The sequence below is a fragment of the Saccopteryx leptura genome, chromosome 1, assembly GCF_036850995.1.
Source record: "Saccopteryx leptura isolate mSacLep1 chromosome 1, mSacLep1_pri_phased_curated, whole genome shotgun sequence".
NCBI classification, from domain to species: domain Eukaryota; kingdom Metazoa; phylum Chordata; class Mammalia; order Chiroptera; family Emballonuridae; genus Saccopteryx; species Saccopteryx leptura.
This window is the reverse complement of record NC_089503.1, coordinates 236,368,691-236,384,495: the sequence shown is the minus strand read 5'-3', so window position 1 is coordinate 236,384,495 and position 15,805 is coordinate 236,368,691. Positions and strand designations below refer to the sequence as shown.

Here is a 15,805-nt window from a genome sequence, read left to right as displayed (position 1 = left end):
CAAAGGGAAAAGTGATGTTTGCACATATATTGTAGGAAAGTCCTGGGGTTTGTGATACATTTATATATAACTCTTGAGTTCCTTTATTCCTACCTTTTCAGCCTTCTTCTTCCCTCCCCCCCTACTCCCCACAGGAAACCACACACCCCTTAAAGCAGCCACTTGAAACATTAAATACTGTGTGAAAGAGATAGAGGTAGGCTGCATTCCTCCTCTGTATCTTAAAGCTTTACATCTGGAGAAGCAAGTTTTAGCCTAAAGCTTGTCTGTTTCTGAGCACATTCAGGTAACTGCTGATAATGGGACTGCGAATACAGTGCTAGTAGCTGTTTGGGTACCCATTCTTTACTAATCAGGAAGGCAAATGCAATTTAAAACATCAAAGTGGACACCTCCCAGAAGCTACATTGATTATAAAAGGCTGAAGTGTCCACATTTATAAAAATCAAAGGGACTTAAAGCAGCAAGGCAGTAGCATTCAAAGGTGAATGCAATTTTGGACAGGACAGCAACCACCTAAGTAGGTGACAGGAACAAGAGGTAATTTAATTCTAAAAGGTACCCACTCTGCCAGCGTCTCGGGGTTAAGCAACGTGCCTGATACTGTGATAGGCACAGCTGGTGTCTGCCTGACAGACATTCCCACTGTGAGTGCAGGGACGAGAATGCTGCTATAATTTTCAACATTTGAGATCCTCTTGATAGTGTTTTGAAGCCATTTCTGCAGAAAGCAGGAGCTCCACTGTGCTATTGCAGTTGGAGCAAAGTCCTTCTAAGTGGAAGTAAAGTCCACTTAGAAGGATATTATAACCCGGTCCCATTACAGTATTTGAAAAGCCATCATGAATGAATTCTAGCCCTTAAAAACATGACAATCTCGGAAAGAGACAACTAGAATGTGATTATTCTGTCAGGTGTCCTCTAAAAGCATTTCCACTGTATTTAAGGACCTTTTTTAATCCTCCCTCAAACCCCAACCTGGCTTTAACCCCCCCCCCCCATCCGTCCCTTTGCAAGAAGTCTGAAGGTTATCTCTCAGCTGGGCCCCTTTCAAAGGCTTAATAGAAACTCCTCCACTTAGATCACTAAAGAAGTTTTCTAGTAGTTTTGAATATCCTTGAAATCTTGACCAAAGTATTCGGAAAAGTAACAAAGGGTCTTCTTAGTTCTTCTCAAAAACTTTCTAGCAATTTAAGAGTCTCAAGAGGACTAACTTCAGAAATTTTGAATAGTTCATGAGTAAACTTCATATTCTTTAAAAAAAAAAGATTTCTATCCCCCTTTCTTTTTAAATCAGGCTAATATCTTCTAAACTCTCCTTTGTTTTTGCAACAGTTAATCTTCCTAGAGACTAGAATTGGAGAAAATGTTTTCCCGATGTTTACCAAATGTTTATTGTAATTTAAAGTATTAGTGTCGCAGAAGTGGTTTTGTACCTTGGAGCATCTCTACTGTAAACTTCTATAGCCCATATTATCAATGAACAGACCACATTGATTGTAATGCATTTGAAACAAACTCTTAGAGAGTGTGCAAAGCCTTGATCACATTTTTCTTGCACTAAGAACAATATATAATAGTTTTAAAATTATAAAGATTTATTGTATATGGTCCTAATAGTTTGTCAGACTAAACTCTGCCATGTGCTTTTTCTTGACATGCACAATTCTGATGTCAACTCTTAAAAAAAAAAGGGATTTAGCTTTACAGAAATCAATAAATTATTGTAAACCCTTATTTGTATAGAACTTATAATAGTGGTAGAGTTATCCAAGATTCTTTACTCTGAATACATCATTTTGATTGATTTCCCTAAGATAAGTTATGGGAACACCTACTCGGAAGCACTGCTTTCCTCCTACAGGGGCAATTCCCAACAGGATGCAGAACAAAGGCTTAAATGCTGGTTCATATTTTATATGTTTCCCCCCAAAAGAAGAAGAAAAAAAAGAGTAAAATGGTTCATTTAAATAATCCTCTCAGGAAAAGTAAAACGAGTAGAGAGAACTGAACAGAAGAAGAACACATCTAAGAGAATATCTAAAAGGAGAGGATGTGTCCTTCTCCACGCGTTTTCTATTTAACCCTGCACTTTCCGGATTCGCACATCTGCACGCTCCCGCTCCCGCTTGGCAAAGGTTGAAGATGGCTGAGCCACGTACTTAGTACAGTTTGAACATTTTCTGCAGCAGGTAGGTCTGACCTTTCTCCATGTTTTGCATGTTGTGCCACCTGTTTTATCCCATTTTATTGGAAGTAATTTTCCTCATGGGTTCCAAATTGACACCCTGAATGAGTTAGCTGCCCTCGCTCCCTTGGCCCCTCCCTCAGCTGCTACTCACTCAAAAGGGTCGCTGGGATCTGCCCTCTGGAGCTCTGGAGGGATGGGGATTCGTTTGTAGTACATTTCCCAGTCGAAGGCGCCTCGCATGGCATCCCCAGCTTGGGCCTCATACCCAAAGTGATTGTGGTCAATGACATCGATCATGGGGCACACGATGGTTTTGTGGTTTAGTGCAATTTGGTCTGAAAAATGAAAGCACAAAATAGGAAATGACATGCCTGCCTAGATCATCTATCTTTTTTTTTTTTTTTTTTTCAGCAAAGAGAAGCCTACAGATCGCTCCTAATGCAAGACGCTGGCAGCCTGCTTCCTGGTTGTTGTGAGAGCGCTTTGCAGAATCTCCGTTCGCCTCCTGGACTTAACGTGAAGGGACAGAGATTAGGCACCGTTTGTTGTCGTTTCTTCTAAGAAAGCTCTGTCCCAGGGAGACTTGCGGAAGTCCATTTACCTTCACCTCTGTCACATTTTTGCTCTGACCTGTCCCCAATCTGTCATTCTATAGTGCATCCAACATGCGAGCAGTATAAACAGTACTTGTGTTCCTTCAAGCATATAGCTAGAGGCCTGCTGAGAAGATACTGGCTGGCTTTCTGGAGGTTTCAAAATGTAAACATTTAACTTTATGGCTTTTTTAGTATCTAATCTCATAACGGCTGTTGGCCCTAACTGCTGACAGTTTCACATATAGAATTCTTTGCTCTCAAGGTAACAGAGATTTTGGCCAAGCCTATCTTGCTACTGTTCATTGATACAGATCCTGTTTATCAAAGCTATACATTTTTATCTTCTCTCATCATAGCCAAAAATATATTAAGATGGCCTGACACTACTTCTACTATTCCTGCTACTCTTAAGATCTTGAGCAACTACTAAGGAATTTGAGCTTATCCTATTTCTAACCCTTCTAGCAACTCTGTATAGTGGCTATTACTATCCATCCCAGTTTACATATGAGGAATACTGAGCTCAGAGACGTTATGTAACTTGTCAGGGGTCACTTATCTTTTGAGAGCAAGAACCAGGATGCAACTTCTGCTTTAGTGGTCTAACCCTAAAATCTGTGGTCTCCCCTGTTTTGCCATCATGCTTGGCATGTAGCAGAAAGGTGATATCTCAGTTCCAGCTCCTTTTTTTCCATGTAGATATTATTATCATGAGACATTAACAGCCAGTGCCAAGAACTGACCTTTGTCCACTTTGGTCACCTAGTGTAGCTACATGAAAGGTATTTTCTTCCGAAGAATGTGCATTTAATCACGATTCATTATAACAAACTAATACTGTCTGATAGGCAGAAATTTTAAGTATGACCATCTGCTTTCTGGGTATCTGGAAGATCTGATGTGGCATGTGAAATAAAATACATTTAAATATCTTTTTAAAAATAATATTGTTTAGAAATGATGAAGCTTGGTTATTTCAGTATCATTGCTTTGATGACACCAATAAACCAGAGTGTGGAAACTGCAGAACCTTGGGAAGAACTCCTCTACAGAGCTATATACCTTTTCATTCATTGGTTCATTCATTTGTTGGTTCATTCGTGTCTTCATTCAAATTCAACAGCTATTTATTGAAAAAAAAATTATGTGCCAGTCACTTTTTTAGGTTTTGGGAATACAGCAGTAAATAACCATCTCAAAAATCCATGTCTTCGGAAATGGAACAATGAAAGCAATATACGTAATAAATAACTAAATTATGTGGAATGTTAAAAGGTGAGAAATGTGGTGGAAAGGAAATAAAATGGTAAGGGGAATGTGGAATGCTGACATGTGGGAAGGGTTATCGTTTTAGCGAGCATGGTCTCAGTGAGCTTGGGGGTCACCTTAATCTTATTTTCCTAAACAGAATATAGGGACCCTCTTCAGCACTCTATTTAAAGTTAATCTTCACCAAGGGCTCGATGAGCATCCCCTTTTACCTGGGCAAGCCTTACAATGGATTTTAATCTTTATCTAAATGGTGTTTCCCCGTAGAGGTCTTTGACAGAAGAGACTATCATTGCTGTGTCCAAAATACATATTTCTTCTATCACCTCTGCAGATATTTTAGTATTAAGGTTTCAGTGACTTTCTTCCATCAAATTCAGGATCAGTTTGATTTACAAGTTCCTTGACCAACAAGGAGTCCCAAGGTGACCCAAAGAGAATGAGTCTGTTAAATTAACTGTCAACTTTCCCTTCAAATTTCCTTCCAGCTCTCATCCAGCTGTCCTAGCTTAGAGTGAAAGCAGCATGACTAATTTTTCATCTAAGACTTATGCCTACATTTCAATTTCCAGGGATCAAACAAACAGACTCTTAATGGGAAATTGAAATTCAGGTATAATCCCGAGGTGAAAAATGAACCAAGAATCTGTGTGACTCCGCCTGCTTCTTTTCATTTTGGATGATATGTCAAGACACTGATAAAAGAAAATAAAAAAAGATAGTGATCCTGAGCTCGAATCATTTCTTATCCATCAGGCCTACAGGAAATGAAATGCTTTAATGAGAAAAAGTGGGTTTCTCTTTTCTTTTTCCATCCTCCCCCCCCCCCCCCCTTGTTAGATTCATATGAACAGAGGCTCAATAGTCGGCATTTAGGGACTGCTTGGTTCATAAATAAGTTAGGCCTTTTGCTGACTTCCTGGGGTATTCACCACCCTATAGATCGAATTCAGTTTGAGAGAATCTCACTGTTGCTGATGAAACTTTAAATTGCTCTGTCCTTGGACAAGGTATTTTTAATTAAAAGCTCAGAGGAGTCTGTGGCTGTCGGAGCACGGCTGCATTCCTGTTCATTAGGATGGCTGGGCAGTCGTCTAGTAGGAGGGAGCAGATGGGATGATGCAGTTGGGGTGTTTAGTTGATGGTCGTTTCCTGTTCTGAATCCTGTATGGTTTCAATTGATCCCTCCCCCCCCACCCTGTGTCTTTTACTAATAGCTCTCTGCTGGTTCTAGCTGAGATCCCACACAGTAGCCGATAGTACATCATCCTTTCTGAGGCAGTGATTGTGAAGGCAGTTGTCACTGGCTTTAGCTCCAAAGCCAGGGATATAGTCCCAATAAAAGTTGAATTAGTGAAATCTGGAAAAAGAGGAAGGCGTACAATACATGCCCAGCAGAAATTTTTAGTAACATATATATTTTTCAGGCTTACAACTTGTTCTTTGGCTACTGCTGGATTTTATATCTGCCTTTGTTGTGAAATAAAAAAAAAAAAGTCAAGCCCAAACTGAGCCACAGATTTGTTCTTTTACCTTGAACAACTCCCAGTTTCCCTTTTTCTAACTGTTCAAGTGCAACGTGAGAGCCTCTCCCCCTCCTCTTAGTTACATTGTGAGCAGTCGAGACATAACATCTGAGGAGCAGTCCTGAGTGTTTGAGGGGGTTTACATATTTAGTGATCTAGACTGGCACCAGGAGTGGAAATAGCTGGCATTATCCATCCTCGAAAATGTCAGGGCACTGACAATTCAACTATAGGATGGGGCTGAATCATTTTCTTTCCTCCTCTCTTAATAATCCTATTTCTTTCCTCCTCTCTTAATAATCCTATTTCTTTCCTCCTCTTTTAATAATCCTAATTGTTGAGCTGTGTGTATGTGTGTGTGGCGGGAAATGTGTGTGAGTTTTAATCGTACGGTAGTTAGAGGTAGTATTTTTTAAAATTCTTTTTACTTTTTAGCATTTACCCAGTAACTACAACTGCAATTAAAGATCGTGTCTAAGATAAATGAAACCTTTTCAAACTTTCAATCAGATTGCAGATGGTATTATCTTAAATGTCAGTGTTAATGCAGTTTTCTGGTTACTTCCTTGTCCTCAGCAGGGGTGCAGGTAGAATTCAAGGCTCCCACTGTAAAAACTGTAGGAGGGGGGTTTCTAGCCTTTGTTGATTGCAAACTAAGTGGAAGCAAACCACATACTCCCTCTGCCAGAGGGCCAGTCCCCCAGCCCTCCTGGTCCCAGGGGCCGCTGGGAAGTCTTGTACTCACTGAGGAGCGGGGGCAGCCAGTTCACATTGACCTCGCAGTGGGAGTCAAGGAACGTCAGGACTTCTCCTCTTGCCATAGATGCTCCCAAGAGTCGGGTCCGGATGAGCCCTTCCCTCTTCTTGGTGCGAACAATCCTTACTTTGGAAAACCGGGACACGTATTCCTCTAGCTTATCTTTCAAGTGTTCTAGGAAGGAAGTGGAGAATGCACAAAAAGAACACAACACGTTAGCTGCGGCAGAATCACTCACGGGTGTTCATGCACAGAGGGCATGTGTACGATGAATCGGAGCCTACAACCATTCTTTTCTTCTTGAGGGGCGATACTAAGATTATAGACTGAGAGAGTTTTATAGCTGATACTTTCCAAAATGCTTCATAGCCTGCACATACTGCCCTTTGTTTGACCACTGTAGCAGTCACACCCGAGCTCTCCTACTCTTGGCTGGCTGCCACTCTTAATCTTGGCCAGCACTTGCCAAGAAGGGTATCCTCCCTGCCCCAACTCCTCCTCCTCACTTAGCAAAATCGGATGAACATTCCAGTTTACAGGTTCTTTTCAACAAGGTGGCTCTTTCCAGTAAAGCCTTTGCCTAGTACTTTCTGTGTTGAAAATAATGCATGTAAAACCACACACACACACACACACACACACAAACACACACTTCTTGAATTAACAAGAACCTAACAGCTTTTTGTCCTCCCCCCCCCCCCCCCCACACACACACACAAGGTAATAGCAAACTGGTAAGCAAGGTCAGCATCTGGCTACTGATTTGAAGTGAAGAAGTGTTGACTTTCTGCTAAAATTAGATAGAGAAAGGTGAAAGCAGCTGAGATTCCGCACAGCCATTTTAAACTTAGCTATTGAAGCTCAGAAAACAAAAATCTGGAAATGTTTCTTTGCCTGATTAAAAACAAAGAGTGGGGACAAAGTCAAATCTGATAACTTATTTATAGAATAAAACATTTTTTACTGGCTGTGATAAAATGCATCAATCTCTCAGGCTTTCTGTGCCAAGTAAGTGTGCATGGTAGCTTTTTAATGGGACGTGCACTTATCTAACTGATGTCCTGCTTTCATGCTCCCGTCCTCCCGTTTCTGAGACATTAGGAGGGTTTTACTGGAGTTTCTGTCAAGGATAGTCTAATATCCATTGAAACAGACTCTTGGTGCAGTATGTCTTTTTAATTTTCACTTTCAAACTTTCTCTGCATGTCTGCAATCAAAGTCAATGTCATTAGTAAGTCTCTTCCTATGGTCTGTAGCAACAGGGTTCGTGTAAGCATCTATGATCCCCTCTCTGTTATCCAATTTAACAGATGTCAGAGTACTCTGCCTTGCAGTTTCTCTGTACATAAGTTTTCTCTTATTTTTATTGCTTTTTCTTGTATTAGAATAGGGTTATTTTGTCTTTTAACTCCATTTCCCTTTTTTTGCCGAGTGCACTATAAACTATGTTTTACATATGGGTCCAGTGTAAAAAACATTTCGCTTTTTTATCGTGAGTATGAAACAACAGTGGTGCAACCTTTCACAAGAGTGTTATAGCTCAAAATATACTTCTCTTTATTTTGTTTTTTTTTTCCCCTGTAATGAACAGATATGGAGATCAGATTACAGAAAGCAAAGATGACAGAATTTGTCATCGGAACAGACCTGGGTGGGAGGTCTGTGACAATAACATGTGAGTAGGACATGCAAACTCTCTGAGCCTCAATTTCCAAAATTATAAAATATAGAGAATTCGGGTGTTTTTTATTCCCTCTGAGAGAGTGGTGGAGGGGGTCAGGCTTTGGTTTAGAGACTTGACAGTGCTCATCAGCAAACATTTATTAAGTCAATAACTGGAGACCCCAGTATATTTGTTGTCCTTAGGAAGAGAAATAGCATTTCTAGCATAAGAAATGCCTTTGAATGCTTATCCTGAAAAGTGAAAAATAATAAATTTTCTACTTTTTGGTGAGACTTTGATAATCATCATCTTCTATTTATTGCAAATTTAAAGAAAGTTTTGACCATCAATAAAAGAAAAACAAAATACTTTATAGTAGTGTCACCATATCTCAACAAAGGTGTAGGCTCTACCATGTCTCTTTTCTTTGAAACAAATGTGCTGTACAGAAGGCTATGTCTGCCCCCTCCTCTTTGCCCCCTTCTCCCCTACGTTGTGTAAGCTGCAGGGAAAGATCTCCTAGGGCTATACAGCACAGCGCCACCTGGGGATAGGACTGCAGCTTTACTGTTTTGTTGGGCAATGAATAAGCAGGGACCCGCCATCCAGTTGCTCAAAGTCAGTGACTGATAAGTGATCAAGAGCTCTCTATGTGACAGTCTTGAATGGCCTGTGTTCTGTCAGGACTTCCCACAGTAATAAATGTTTAAGAAACCTTTATAATCTCATTATTGTAATTTATTAAGACACTGAAACCATTCTGGGTCACATATGGTCTCATGAAAACAGTGGCATAGATAAAGTGAAGTGGTTACCAGGGGAAGGGGGCAGGGAGTAAGGAGTAAAGAGGGACAAATACACCGTGACAGAAATGATTTGACTTTGGGTGATGGGCAAACAACACAATCAACAGATCAAATGCTATAGAGATGTTTATCTGAAACATAAGTACTCTTATTGATCACTGTCACCCCATTAAATTTAATTTCTAAATTAAAAAAGAAAAACAGTGTTGTGACAGTCACTGAAAATGGATCATATGTTAAGCCCACTAAAGTATTTCTTTCTTTCTTTTTTTTTTTTTACAGAGACAGAGAGAGTCAGAGAGACCGATAGACAGGGACAGACAGACAGGAACGGAGAGGTGAGAAGTATCAGTCATTAGTTTTTCGTTGTGCATTGTGACACCTTAGTTGTTCATTGATTGCTCTCTCATATGTGCCTTGACCACGGGCCTTCAGCAGACCGAGTAACCCCTTGCTCGAGCCAGTGACCTTGGGGTCTCGAACCTGTGCCTTCAGCATCCCAGTCCAACGCTCTATCCACTGCACCACCACCTGGTCAGGCAGTACTTCTTTCTTTAAATCTCATTGTTCTTATTTCAAAGGTACCATCTTGAGTACCACCTTGGAGGTCTGAGCACACTGGTTCCTCCCTACTGACGTCTAAGGACTAGCAGGGCCTCTCTTGGGGAAAAGGGAAGAGGAGGAGGAGATCTCTGTAGCTGCATAAGGAGGAAGTGGCTGTAGGTGACAGCTGCTTTCCCCGTGTTCCAAACTGAGATCCAAGGGCTCTTGGTCACCTGGGAGTGGTTGTCCCAACTTTGAATTTGCACCTTTCAGTTTTTTAGGAAAGTCTTTGGAACTCAGTAGGGTCTATCTCCACATGTTCTTTTCCCTCTTTGTACCTTTTCTGATTATATATATGTACCTTTTGATAATATGTATATATTATCAAAGCCCATTTTAATGTACTAATAATAGGATTGAATGGTATAAATTCACTAAGCACAAAGTGTTTGACCCAAACAGAACCCACTACATGTTTAGATTAATCCCTCTAGTTTGAATTTTGTGGTTATAATAATTTGGTTGCTCTGCCTCAGAATAATGACCTAGCTGACTGCCCTTTGAAGGGGCCCGTTCTCTCTTAGTAGTTCAGTTGTAACATCTAATTACCCATAACTTACAGTAAAGACAAGTATCATCAGTCTAATTAGCAAATTAGATGCTCAAGCAAGGGAGTCACTGGGGATGGTGCAAATGGCTTTATGAAAAACATTCTGCATTTCTTTTGTATGAACAATTTTCAGATTCATTCCGAAAATATGATATGATTTTTAAAACCTCATTGTTCTTTTTTCAAAGGTACCACCACGAGTTTGACCTTGGAGGTCCGGGTACAATGTTTCCTCCTTCCTGACCTCCAAGGACTCGTGGGGCCTCTCTAGGGGTGGAAGGCAGAGAGGAGGAGTAGCTCTCTGTAGCTGCATGAGAGGAAGTGGCTCTAGGTGACAGCTGTTTCTCAGGTGTTCTAAACTGAGACTCAAAGGCTCTTAGTCACCTAGGAGTGGCTGTCCCAACTTTGGATTTAGACTTGCACACCTTTTAGTTTTTTAGTTTTTTTACGCTTTCAATTCCTTTAGATATATTCTTTAGCTATGTATACACAGAAATAAAATTGCTAGATCATATGGTAATTCTATTTTTTAAGTTTTTGAGGCGACTTCATACTGTTTTCCATAATAACTGTATCTTTTATACTCCCATCAACAGTGCATAATGGTACCATCAGTTTTAAAGGCCCTGTGATCCTTTTTGTAAAATGTACACATTTAAGCAAATCACATTTTGGTGAACATGGAAAAAAACTCTAGGAAAGGTTTTGAGAACTCTGTAAATGTCTTGAGAACTAAAAAAAACTTCCTCCAAAATGACTCTTTCTAATCTACAAAATACCAAATAATCTATAAAGAAAAGTCTGAGTAATGACAATGACAAATATTCTCAACATATAGCAGCTTTCAAAATAAGAAAATAACACAAACACCAAGGTTTCAGGACTAAAACTGTACAAGGAAAGCCTCCAGAACTTGTTTCATTTTCCTCACAATATAGATCAATCAAGAACACCTTATTTGAGAACATCTTAGTGTCCAGTCTGCATCTACCTTCTGATTATAGAATTACCAGCACCTGACTTACATATATCTGTACCAGTTCCTCTTTATAATCTCGCCTCCTTTAACCTCAGGTGTGTGGCCTGTAGTCTGCAGCTAGTGACTAGTAGGCCTCTGTCCTCGCTTAGCCTTCCTTCTTCATTATAAATTATATCAGGAAGCTAAACGGCACTTTATAATTAAATACCATGGCTTGTTAATTCCCCCCCATATTTACCAATGAATCTTTTTTAGAAATTTGGTTTATTGGGATGACACTTCACAAAACCAATATATCTTTTAACAATCTCTCACTCGTCCAAGAAAACTCATTTCTTATCTTTTAGTTCCCTTAATCTCTAAGGGTGTCAAAAATGCACATTGCTTAAGATAATCTATCTTGAAATATAAAAGGCAACTACTTTAAAGAATAAGTTTAACAAAGAACAAAACACCAAAAGAACCAGAGTATTTATGCTTTTACCCTCCGAGGTCCTTAATGATAAAAGTCCCATTCATAAATTTCACAATTCTCTGGCTACTTCAACAACTTCTTAGTGTATTTTGCTGAACACTAGGCTGCGTAATTTTTGAAAACATTCATGTTGCTCTTCTTACCATGTTGTTTGTACCGGCACACACACTTATAACTTGGATAAGTAGCACGTGGCGAGCTGGTTTGACTCTTAATGAACATCTCTAAACCATCAGAAGTAAGAGTAAAAATTTCCCATAAGAATAATTATAATTTTCTGCAACTTGTTTTCTTAGGACAAAATTAAGATGAGAAATGGAAACTCCGGGCCTTAAACAATTACGAGAGCATGTGAGCCATATCAACAAAACTATTACCAGGTGAAGTCCCAGCCTCCCGCGGAACCTGGACGCTGCATGCGTCAGTCAGCGAGATGCAGGCCATCCCCTTCTGAATTTAAGGGATGCATAAATGCATTTAAGCAATTTTTAAAAAACTCAAAGTAGTTAAAAAAAAAAAAGCTGAAATGCCCAAGAAAGGGAGAAAGACATTGATCTTTAATATGAGAAAAATCATAAAATTTAGGTAGAACAAAAACCAAAAACAAGTGCAAATAAACTCTAAAATGCCTCATAACAGTACAGATAGCAAATTAAAGCAATAAGTCTCTGCCCTTTGGAAAGTATTTTCAATTCTGTGTTAGTGTAATTCACACATACATGCTAAAAGCCATTTTTATTTTTCTACATCTTCCTCAAAAGCATCAGCTAGAATTACTGGGTGGGAATGTTACATAGATAGAGTAATAGGGACCCTAGTCTCACATTAGCCTGTGTGTGAGTGATTGAATAATGTCACTGCTGACTGCCAAAACAGCCATAAAGACTTTTGGGGTTTGACTTGACTTCACAAGAAATAAAGACAAATTGGAAAGAATTCCTCTACACAGTGTGAGAAAAATGCTGTGTCAAAATTTCAATTTAGATGAGACCAGAACTAAATTAAGTATCTGGGAATTGGTCCTGTTCCCAAGGCTACAGAAAACTCCCAGTTTCTAACGACATTCTTGTTCTGCGGTATAGAAGGAGGCAAGCAGGAAATGGGCTGTCTGTCTCCGTTGAGGAAAATTGATCTGCTAACGGTCTGTCCTCTCAAGGAATTGCTCCGTTTCTTGGTAGTGATATTAAAGAATAAAAAGGAAAGGACCATAGAAGATATTATTTTGGTTTAAGATTTAAAAATAAAATACTAAGAGTACTAAAAGTGTGTCCCATGCTTTTTGAAAAAAAATTGTTTTAATTGATTTTTGGAGAGAGAAGGAGAGAGAGAAAAACATTGATTTGTTGCTCCACCCATCTACGCACCCATGGGTTGATTCTTGTATGAAAGGGAGTCGAACTTGCAACTACAGCACATCAAGTTGATGTTGTAACTCGCCAAGCCACCCAGTCAGGGTTCATGTTTTTTGAATAAAAGACAAACCAACAGAATAAGCAGCAAAATATGACAAAGTAATATATGAATATGATAATAATGATTAAATACACATCTATTTTTATTTTTTTAATATTTTATTTATTGATTTTTAGAGAGAGGGGAGAGAGAGAGAGAGAAGGGGAGGAGCAGGAAGCATCAACTCCCATATGTGCCTTGACCAGGCAAGCCCAAGGTTTTGAACCGGCAACCTCAGTGAGGGGTACAAAGAAAACTAGATAGAAGGTGATGGAAGACAATCTTTCTTTGGGTGATGGGTATGCAACAGAATTGAATGACAAGATAACCTGGACATGTTTTCTTTGAATATATGTACCCTGATTTATTGATGTCACCCCATTAAAATAAAAATTTAATTATAAAAAAAATACACATTTATTGAGTGCTTATATACAGGGGTTGGGAACCTATGGCTTGCGAGCAAGATGTGGCTCTTTTGATGGCTGCATCTGGCTCTCAGACAGATATTTAATAAAAAAATAATGTTAAAAATATAAAACATTCTCATGTATTACAATCCATTCATTTCCTACCGCTCATGTTCATGGTTGCGGGTGGCTGGAGCCAATCACAGCTGTCCTCCGGGCAACACCAAATTTTTACTGGATAATGCCTAGCATATACTGGTTGTTGTATGGCTCTCATGGAATTACATTTTAAAATATGTAGCGTTCATGGCTCTCTGCGCCAAAAGGATTTCCAATCCCTGGCTTCTAATATCTGTTCTAAGACATATTTGTGTATTAATTTATTAGGTTTTCATTTTACAAACAAGAAAATGATACTCATTTACAAATAAGAAAAATGACGGTCAGAAAGGTTAAGAAATCTGCTTTCGATCATATAGTACAAGAATACCTAGAATATTGTAAGTACTCAATAAATGTCAGCAATTATATGTCAGGAGAAGAAAAAAAAAAAGCTTGAGCCCAAGTGTGTTTATCAGGAATCTTTTAAGTGCAAGGGAATTCGATATAAAAAATAAGGTATATAAAATAATATATAATTATGTAGATGACCTGAAGAATTTAGGAAAGTGGAAAAAGGGGGGGGGGGATTACTAAGACCCTTATCACCCAAAGTCCATCACCCTTAACAAGCCAGACAGAGAAAGGCAAACACTGCACTGTTTCACTTATATGTGGAATCTTAAAAAAAGAAGTCCAATTCTTAGAAATGTGGTAGCCAGGGACTGGGGTGTGGAGGAAATAGGAAGATATTGGTGAAAGTTACAAAGTTGCAGTTGTTAGATGAATAAGGTCTAGGGATCTAATGTATAACATGGTGATTAGAGTTGGTAACACTGTATTGTGTAATTGAAATTTGCTAAAAGTGTAAAACATCTCTGTCCTCCCTCACCCAAAAGGTAACTATGTGAGGTGATGGATGTGTTAATAAACTTGAAGGAGAGAGTCCTTACACAATGTGTAAGTATATCAAATTATCCCATTGTGCTCACAACTTTATCTCAATGAAACTGAAAAAAGGTCATTATTCATATTTTCCTTTAATATTTGTGCTTAGATTTAGAGCCTACTTGTTTTTTTATATCTAATATTAAAAAAAAACTACTATGTGAAAAGGCTGTGCAAATGTATCTAACTAGAAGAGACAGAGAACGCTGTATTCATTTGCTATGGGAGTCAAAGAATTTGAAGTGATCAAGACGATGTCAATGCCTATAAAATCCATTCACTTGTTTATGGAAGGAGAACTGAGACCACCTCTCACACCCACAAATTACCAAACAAGCAGGTACTTCTCGTCTGCTCTCCCTTCTCTCCTTCTCTGTGACCCTTATATGTAAGTATGTTTTCTCATATGTGCACTTGGGCTTATCTTTTTTTATCTACTCAAGAGCATGGCTCCCAGAGGTATCCCATCTCTTTTCCCTGTAACCTCTTTTTTGGTCTTCCTATGGAGTCCTTCCATCTTCAAGCAAAAATGTACAATATCTTTTCTCTCCCTCTTTCTTTCTTTCTTTCTTTCTTTCTTTCTTTCTTTCTTTCTTTCTTTCTTTCTTTCTTTCTTTCTTTCTTTCTTTCTTTCTTTCTTTCTTTCTTTCTTTCTCTTTCTTTCTTTCTCTTTCTTTCTTTCTTTCTTTCTTTCTCTTTCTTTCTTTCTTTCTTTCTTTCTTTCTTTTCTTTCTCTCTTTCTCTCTTTCTCTTCTTCCTTTCTCTCCCTCTCTCCCTCCCTCCCTCCCTCCCTCCCTCCCTCCCTCCCTCCCTCCCTTCCTTCCTTCCTTCCTTCCTTCCTTCCTTCCTTCCTTCCTTCCTTCCTTCAAGGTGAGAGCAGAGGAGACAGTGAGGCAGACTCTTGCATGCACCCTGACTGGAATCCACCAAACAACCCCACCTGGGTTTGATGCTGGACTACTGAGTTATTTTTTAGCACCTGGGGCTGATGTGCTAGGACCAACCAAGCTATCCTCAGTGCCCTGGGCCATACTCAAACCAAGCCACTGGCTGTGGGAGGGGAAGAGGGAGAGAATGGGAAGAGGGCGGGGGACAGAAGCAGATGGTCGCTTCTCTTGTGTGTTCTGACTGAGAATATAACTCAGGTCATCCATATGCCATGCTGACACTCTATCCACTGAGCCACTGGCCAGGGCCAAAATCCTAGTTCTTAAGAAAAAGAAACCTGCTTGGACCCCCACGCTCATCCAGCTTCTGCCCCATTCATTGACTAGTTTTCAGCAAGATTTTTTGGTGAAGGAGTGGTCTAGACTTGCAGTCTCCACTTTACCCCCTCCCATTCCCTCTTTTTATTTATTTACTTATTTTTAATTACAGTTTGCATTCAATGTTATTTTGTAATAGTTTCAGGTGTACAATATAGTGGTTAGATAGATAATCATATACTTCACGATGTGTTTCTCCTGATGTTTCCAGCAGTC

The 15,805-nt window shown here is 39.4% G+C and overlaps 1 protein-coding gene across 2 annotated transcripts in view; it reads right to left on the bottom strand.

Annotated features, from left to right (window-relative positions):
- Nucleotides 1-15,805, bottom strand: part of GALNTL6 (polypeptide N-acetylgalactosaminyltransferase like 6) — a 1,118,979-nt gene that overhangs the window by 215,324 nt on the left and 887,850 nt on the right. For both annotated transcript variants that reach the window (XM_066387896.1, XM_066387897.1), the window contains exons 6-7: nt 6,328-6,513; nt 2,343-2,526 (exon numbers count right to left, since the gene is read on the bottom strand). In XM_066387896.1, the coding sequence (XP_066243993.1) occupies nt 2,343-2,526; nt 6,328-6,513 (370 nt within the window). The remainder of the gene's footprint in view (nt 1-2,342; nt 2,527-6,327; nt 6,514-15,805) is intronic.